This window comes from Selaginella moellendorffii, unplaced genomic scaffold, assembly GCF_000143415.4.
Source record: "Selaginella moellendorffii unplaced genomic scaffold, v1.0 SELMOscaffold_40, whole genome shotgun sequence".
Taxonomy (NCBI): domain Eukaryota; kingdom Viridiplantae; phylum Streptophyta; class Lycopodiopsida; order Selaginellales; family Selaginellaceae; genus Selaginella; species Selaginella moellendorffii.
The window spans coordinates 550,944-558,624 of NW_003314301.1; the positions used below are offsets into that span (position 1 = coordinate 550,944).

Consider the following 7,681-nt stretch of genomic DNA (forward strand, 5'->3'; position numbering starts at 1 on the left):
CGTGCTTTTGCTTGCTTGCCTGCCTGCTTGCTCGTGCTCGCCAAGAACCAGCACACGCGCCCTTCTTCTTCTTCAAACCGAATGACGGGCTGCCACGGCCGTCACCCTGAAGGGCAGGAAAGATCCCCCGAATCTTTAAACCTGGATATTCTTTGGATATTTCATCTGTGACGGTTACAATAGAAGAAAAAATGGATTTTGTTCTTAAAAGTCTGTCCAGCGGGTGAAAATTCTTTCTGGGAGGACAAAAACGAATGCGCTGCTGCTTGCTTGCTTGGCTACATTCGTCGCGACTTCATGGGAGGTTGATAATTCGGGTTTTGCATCGCGTCTCTCCTCCTTCCCTGGAGAAATAAAACCAGCAAGAAAGTTTATAACATACTGTTCTATCGAGGTCATGCTATATCCTGTATTAAGAACGTAAGAAAGAACGAAGTTTTTGTACCTGGTGTTGCTGGTGTTGATGGTGTTGATGCTGCTGCTGCTGCTGCTGCTGCTGCTGCTGTTGGTGATGAGCAACCTGCTGGAGCTGCTGGCCTCTCTGGACGAACATATTCGCGGCGAGGCCGGCCATGGCTGGCTGAGCGCCCACGTTGAAAGCTCCCATGCTCGCAGTTTGTAGCCTCTGCATTCCGACCAAGGGCATCTGCTGGTGGTGCATGGGACGAACCGCATTTGCAGTCGCACTAGCTGCAGCAGCTGATGCTGCTGACGCGGGGAGCGAGTTGGAGGTCGACATCTGAGAGCCACGAAATGTGGAAACCATCAGAAAGCTGCTGCCACCACCACACTGCAGAGGGGAAAAAAAGGCTTGTTTTCTTTTCCTGTTTCGTACCATCTGGGTGTTTTGAATGGAGCCACTGCCTTCGAAATCCGTGGAGCTATCCACGGGACGCGCAGGGTACTGCACAACTTTCTCGCCGGGTTGGCCATAGACAAGTGCACTACCTTCCAAAATTGCGCATGGTTAGATGACCCCTCACGAAAGATAAAGCAAACAAATGGTTCTGATGAGAAAACGACGCACTTACTTTCGACCAGGGAGGGGATCGCTTCGGAAATATCTGTACAGAAAAAAAAAAAGGAAAACACAAGCAGAGGTCAGGGTGCGTACATCCACGACGAACTACAGATCGTACTCGTGATCCAGCGCTTGTGCTGCAGTTATACGCTTTACTGGGTCATACCTGCACGTCTCGAGAAGGTTAGACAGCAAGTAAGCTTGTATACAGAGAGTTTACTCGAGCATTCGTGATAGCAAGTCGAATGCTAGGCCCTTCGGTTGGAGATTGACGACGGTGTGCAAACCAGGATTATCGCTGTAGGGACAGACCAGAAAAGGTGGCATAACGCGCAGGTGAAAGTAACGACACTTACTACTTTCGACTCTGGATTAGCTGACGGTTAGCTAACCAATGCGGCAAATTGGAAAGCATCGGCCATCTTTCTGTTGTCGGATGACCTGCATAACGGACTCTCTCCATTAGAAACTTAAGCTCAAACAACACCAACCATCACCTAAGACTTTGAAAATTTTGTCAAGTTGGTCCAGCTGAAGTAAAGGAAAACACACAGTTGGTGAATCAAACAGGTGGCGGGTAGTACCTGAAACGGATTTGGGCCTGTTTTATCCTCTGCACCCTGGAAGAGAGGCTTCAAGGTCAAAAGCTCCGCAAAAATACATCCTACTGCCCACATATCTAGTGAGATATATGATTAAGGAACGCATACGGCGTGATATAACAAAACGATCTTAGAAAGGATACCGACAGCACAGGTGTAGTGTTTAGCTCCGAGAAGAAGCTCGGGTGCCCTGTACCATATCGTAACAACGACCTACAAAGTCAAAAAAAACTTCATGAAACAAAATGCAAAGAGGAGAAGTTAGTACTCACCCCATTGTCAGATAAAGGCTTCAATGGCGCCTGATAAATTCTTGCGAGTCCAAAATCACCAATTTTGACAAGTCCTTGCTCGTCACCGTCCCCCGACACTCCCATAACCTGACGATCCCAATGAATACTCAAGTCAAGCGAGCGGAACGAAATTATAGACTCACTAATATGTTTGATGGTTTGAGATCTCGATGAATAATCCAGTTACTGCAAGCGCGTAAGTGAGCTTCGGATTTAGCTAGTAGAAAACTTCACGAACCTATGAAGGTAATTGATTCCATTCAAAATTTGCCACAGCAAAGACTTGACGGTGTAGGGATTGATCTGGAAAAGTAGCTTCTCACGGTGGTGCCGAATAATTTCCTGTCAAGAAGAAAGAAAAGAAAAACAGATGAAGAGAGGAAGAGTCAAGGAGTGCTCGAAAACTTACATAAAGATCGTGCTCGGCATACTCAAATGCCAAATACAAAGACATATCCGCGTGATTGATGTGCACATCGACGAGTTTGACGACATTCTCGTGCATACATTCCCTTAGCAGCTGCGCAAAAAAAAAAAATCCAAACTTTAAGCGAGAATGCCGCCATTTCCCACAATCCACTGACCATAATCTCCCTAATCGCGGTCGGGGAGACGCCATCGCCCTCCTTGGACTGCTTAAACTTCTTAATCGCGATCTTCACGCCTCGATTCGATACGAGCTTACTCTTGGCCAGGTAGACAAGGCCGTAAGTGCCCTCCCCGATCTTCCCCAGGAGCTCATACTGCTGGAGCCACGCCGGCCGCGCGCGCTTGGCGATCCCATCCGCCATTCCCTCCCCCCTCCAAAAACCCTACCATTCAAGAGCCCTAGAAAACAGGGCCTACTATTAGGGCTTTTTTGAAACTTTAATTACTTTTTAATTTAATTTTTATTACAGATTTTTATTTGTAATTTTTAGCTTTAAATATTTAATTTTAATCTAATTAATAAAAATATGTTTCTGATATATAACTAGCTTCCCGTTTCATCATGAGCATCTTATACATTTCAAGACATGTTCTTTCGTCAGGATCCAATAAGTTGCAAAATGCCTCAAACAAGAGCCATTCATCCTTCCAGTGAGTTATCAGCATCTGCTTGACGACTCTAGGGAACGGCTGGTACGAATTTCTGGTTGCTAGCTCAAACAGGGATATAACAGTATCTTTTTCGACTGGCTCAGTGTATATACTCTCTAGATAAGCTTCGGCTAATTTTTTATCGTCCAATTTGATCAGGTTTCTCTTCATGGCATCCGCTACAAACGTCTTTCCCAATATCTTTTGAACCTTGTCAAGGTGGTGGATAAGGTGTGAAGTTGGGTTCACTGCCACCCTGCCTCTACAGCTTGTTTCAGGACAGAGACAATGCTCTCGGGGCCTATAGTACAATCCAATGCAGCCTGGTAAGCTTGTCCTTCATCACATATCTCAAGTGCCAAACTGAGAGCCTTATCATATCTCATTCCGGAGAAAACATATTTGGCCTGTATTTTAACGCCCTTGGCTTTTGCCTCTAAACCCACGAAGCGCTTAAACTCCCAACACGAACTTCTTTCCAATACGTGTTCGTAAACATGTCGCTTTGCAGTGGCATTCGAATGCTCCTCGACCATCTTGCGGAAGATCTCCTCGCTGGCTGTCCACAGCAGCATCTCGCGTTTGTAACCCAGAGCTTTCATTGTGTCCATGGAGTACAAAAACTTGGGAGGCTCACGGACAAAAGGATATGCAAGCGCTCTCCTGAAAGTCTCCTCTTCACATGTTTCGTCCAGAAATTCCAGAGCCGTGTATGCAAAACCTTCGTCAAGAAGCCTTCGGACCATCGTGTTAGGGTGCCTCTTCCCGCTGAGTTTGTGGAAAACTAAAGCTTTCAACGGTGCTGCCTTGGCAAGAATATCATCAATCAGCTCGTTCGAGAAGAGTTCTTGACATTCCCTGTGAAGGATGCCAAGCCCACGGCACAATTGGCTGTCCAATTCCACGTTTCTTACCACCAACTTTCCATCATTCTAAACCTACCACCTTCTTTAGACTAATTTAAATTACCCCTCAATATATAATTTGGCCTTTGTAGTGGGAAGAATGGCCGACAACGTTGGACGACATGACTACTGCCTTGTTTAAGTGCAAGGCCTTCTCAATTGCACCATACTTCACTGGGGTCGAAGGTAAGGTCCATACTTATTTTGGCTCAGCTTGCAAGATAATTTCATCAGTTGGCCAGCTAATTGCTACTTAGTGGCTATGATGAATCACTCTTTTGCATTGAATGTTCATCTTCCAGTGGAGAGTCTAGCATCCCATCTTATTAAGAGTTGCAGTGTTGCAGAAGGAAGAGCAGTGTCAATATAAACTAAAAAAGTTACACTTTCAACATCAATTATTGCACACTTGATAGACAAATCTATATTGCTCACCAAGATTAAGATCCTATTGGTGTATCAAAAAAGCCCAATTCCTCACAATAGCGAATTCTTGAGATATCAAGCAGGAAGAGTTTGTAGAAGGTGAGAAATTTGCCACCCAAAAGGAGGTCCAATATATTCGCGCTCCTCCTCGCTTCTCCTTTTTTCTTGATCTTCAGGAAATCGTTGAGACGCTTTCTCAATGGAAACGATTTTAAAAAAAGAGAGAAAATTATATCTTCCTGACACTTCATCAAGTGTGTAATTAGCATCTTTTTCAAGATGAGTTTGGCTGGTTCAAACAGGGCTCTAATATTTTCCTCATTGAGAGGGGGTTTTCATTATATAATGACTTTTTATTCTATGTGTTTTTTACTAGAAATAACATATGGTTCTCTCAAGTATTATTCTGAAAATGGAATTAATCTGGTTTTCAACATACATAACATTGTAGTGTATTATATATGTAATATAAAACTAGAACACTATGGTTTTCAATGTAGATAACATGTGATTCTCTCAAGCATAATTTCAAAACCAGAACACAATCTGGTTTTCAATATAGATGTGTACTATCTGTACTGAAATACAATATGGTTTTTAATGTAAATAACCATATAAGTAATCATATGGTTTACACTATCTAATACACTATATGATGATTTCTTCAAACATTTTTATGAAATTGAAACTCAATACAGTTTTTGTTGTACATGACAATACGATTATCTCGAGCACTATTAAAAAACTGATACACAATCTAGTTTTCAATATAGATAACATATGACTCTCTAAAGTATAATCTAGTTTTATATAAAAACAACACTTCGGATATTTTTAGTATGAGGCTCAAATCTTACCGAAGCCCCATTCTTTGGCCATGGCACTTCTTCTCTGCTCAGCCATGGCAACAGCATGGGGGGGAGGAGGGGGGGTCACACGGTCATGGGACTTCTCTGTCATCAATGTCCACCGGGGGGAGGCATGGTCATGGGACTTCTCTGTTATCAATGTCCACCGACCAGTCCAGTCTGTAGTTCCAGGCCGAGGACGTATCCTTGAATGTGTTCACCACGCAAACCTGGTGTCGAGCATTGGAGCGATAAGGATGGCAATCAAGGTGCCACACGCACACCACCGTCTCTACACAGGCTAGCGGCTAAAAGTCTCATGTATAAGCACGTGCAACACCCCTGCTCGGCCAGTGGGACTTCTTCTTGCTCAGCCATGGCACTGGCTAGTGCCATGAGACTTGCACTACAACTTCACTTTTCTCTTGAGAACCTGCATCAATCCCGTAGCAATACTTTGGTGCCAGTGCCGCATTGGCAGCGCTATGACTATGCTGCCACATCCACACCATGGTGGCCCCATTCCCTTCATGAGCGTGTGGCACTGGCCAAGCAGGATCTAGCAAACAAGGCCGGGTCATTTTTTTTTTTCCTGTTTTTTTTTTTTTTGTTTCTTCAATATAGCCTAAAACATAACCTTTTTAAAGTATGGTGATCTTGAGCAAGTTCATCTCGTCAACGGCTAGAAAGTTGGTAGTGCCAGAGGGTACCATGGGGATTTCAAACTAGCATATGAACCATGTAAAAAACCAATTGAGCTTGTAATTGTAATTAGAATGTCCAACAAAATCATAAAAGTGGCATATAATTTTTTTCCTATTTATGGCCACCACCAGGAGTATTTATTGTCCAATTTCTGCCTCTATAGCCTTTTTAGGACAGAGGCAATGCTATCTACTACAATGGCAGAAGCATGACAAGTTTTTCTTATCTCCTTGATGCCAAAACAACAAAACTCTCAACACAATCTTCTCTCCAATGAGTACTTGTAAACATGTATACTTGCAGTGACAGTAATCATCTCGCGGAAGATCTTCTTGCTGGCTGTCCATGACAGCATCTTCTCAAACACCCAGCTCTTGTGTTTGTAACCCAAAGTTTTTATTGTTTCCATGGCATACAAAAATCTAGGAGGCTCATATGGACAAAAGGATATGTTTTCACTCCAGGAATTCCAGAGCTGTGTGTGCCAAGGACAGACCATTGTGTTAGGGTGTCTCTTCCCAATGAGCTTGCAAAACCAACACTTGCAGTGCTGCCTTGCTAAGAATTATATCAATCAGCTCATCTGAATGGAGTTCTTGACATTCATGTCAAGCGCTACAACATATCCCACTCCAACTGGGATACGCAAAAAGAGGCTGGTAAATAGCACACTTTTGCTTTACCAACTTACATTGGAAAACATGCTTCAAACCTTGGATGGTGATAGGTTTCTCATACTTGGTACAGATTCTGTTGGAATGCAAAGCTCAAAGTAGGGTTAATGATTTATTTTCTCCTCATCAAACCATTGTCCACCAAAACATCAATTATAACTTTCTTAGATGGAAACAACAATTCACCTCAATCTTCCTTCAGAGATAAAAGGAAATGGTAATGAGCCATTCTAGTGTGAGATAGTTGTAAAAACACTTGCTCTTTTGCTCTTTCTGATCCTAGTCAAAATTGAGGAATCTCACGTGATGGAGAAAATAGATATAAACAATCATTAGGGGAGGTTGGCACTTCAGCTAGAGTGACTTGAATTTAAGCTGGAGTCAGAGTAACTAGTGTTTGAGGAACAATTGGTTTTGTGGGAGTTTGATTCATTGAATGCAATCCTTTATAGAACTGCAAACAACTTTTGGTTTATAATTGTGTTTGAACATACATGAAAAAAAACTTCGAAAAAGTAGACTGGACTTAATTGTGAATACTAATAAATACATCAAGATAAAAAGCCAAGTTTTTATGTAATCTCAAGAACCAAGCTTTGATTTTGACAAATGCAAGGATCTAAATTATTTTAGAAAAGTAAAAACAAACTTGGTTAAAATTTGATATCCTTTGATTTGTCTATGGGTCAATTTAAAAGTGGGGTTGTGTCACAAATGTAATTATGGGTATCAAAAGTTATTTGTTGATAGTATTTTAGATATTCTTCTTTTACTACCACAATGACAAAAAATTAATACTACTCCTTTATCAATCTCCATTTAAATTAGTTGAAAAATTGATCTTCCATGAAGAACATATGAATATAATTCCTATATGTTATTAATTAAACATACTTAAACTGGTTAGAAAATCAAGTGAGACATTTATTGAGTAATGGATTCCTTTACACATGTAAATTCTACTTTGTGGTTATCATAATAATTAACTATAAGGTATAATGTGAAAACCACATATAAATTCCTATAATAATTAATTATAGGGTATACCCATCTTGTGAAGGAATATCCCATGGAAAACACTAAAACACTAATTTTCACTGGAAAATATTATATCATCTAATTTCAAT

The 7,681-nt window shown here is 41.7% G+C and overlaps 1 protein-coding gene across 1 annotated transcript; it reads right to left on the reverse strand.

Annotated features, from left to right (window-relative positions):
- Nucleotides 1-132: 132 nt before the first annotated feature.
- LOC9660341 (cyclin-dependent kinase E-1) lies at nucleotides 133-2,722 on the reverse strand. The gene is made up of 15 exons (XM_024684284.1): nucleotides 2,501-2,722; nucleotides 2,326-2,436; nucleotides 2,155-2,258; nucleotides 2,060-2,102; nucleotides 1,896-2,003; nucleotides 1,767-1,836; nucleotides 1,606-1,700; nucleotides 1,519-1,552; nucleotides 1,378-1,462; nucleotides 1,242-1,319; nucleotides 1,140-1,187; nucleotides 1,032-1,064; nucleotides 836-944; nucleotides 446-739; nucleotides 133-344 (listed from the first exon to the last, which is right to left on the reverse strand). Exons 1-15 carry the CDS (start codon nucleotides 2,705-2,707, stop codon nucleotides 279-281), a joined length of 1,485 nt encoding a protein of 494 aa, XP_024540052.1. The 5' UTR covers nucleotides 2,708-2,722; the 3' UTR covers nucleotides 133-278.
- Nucleotides 2,723-7,681: the final 4,959 nt, after the last annotated feature.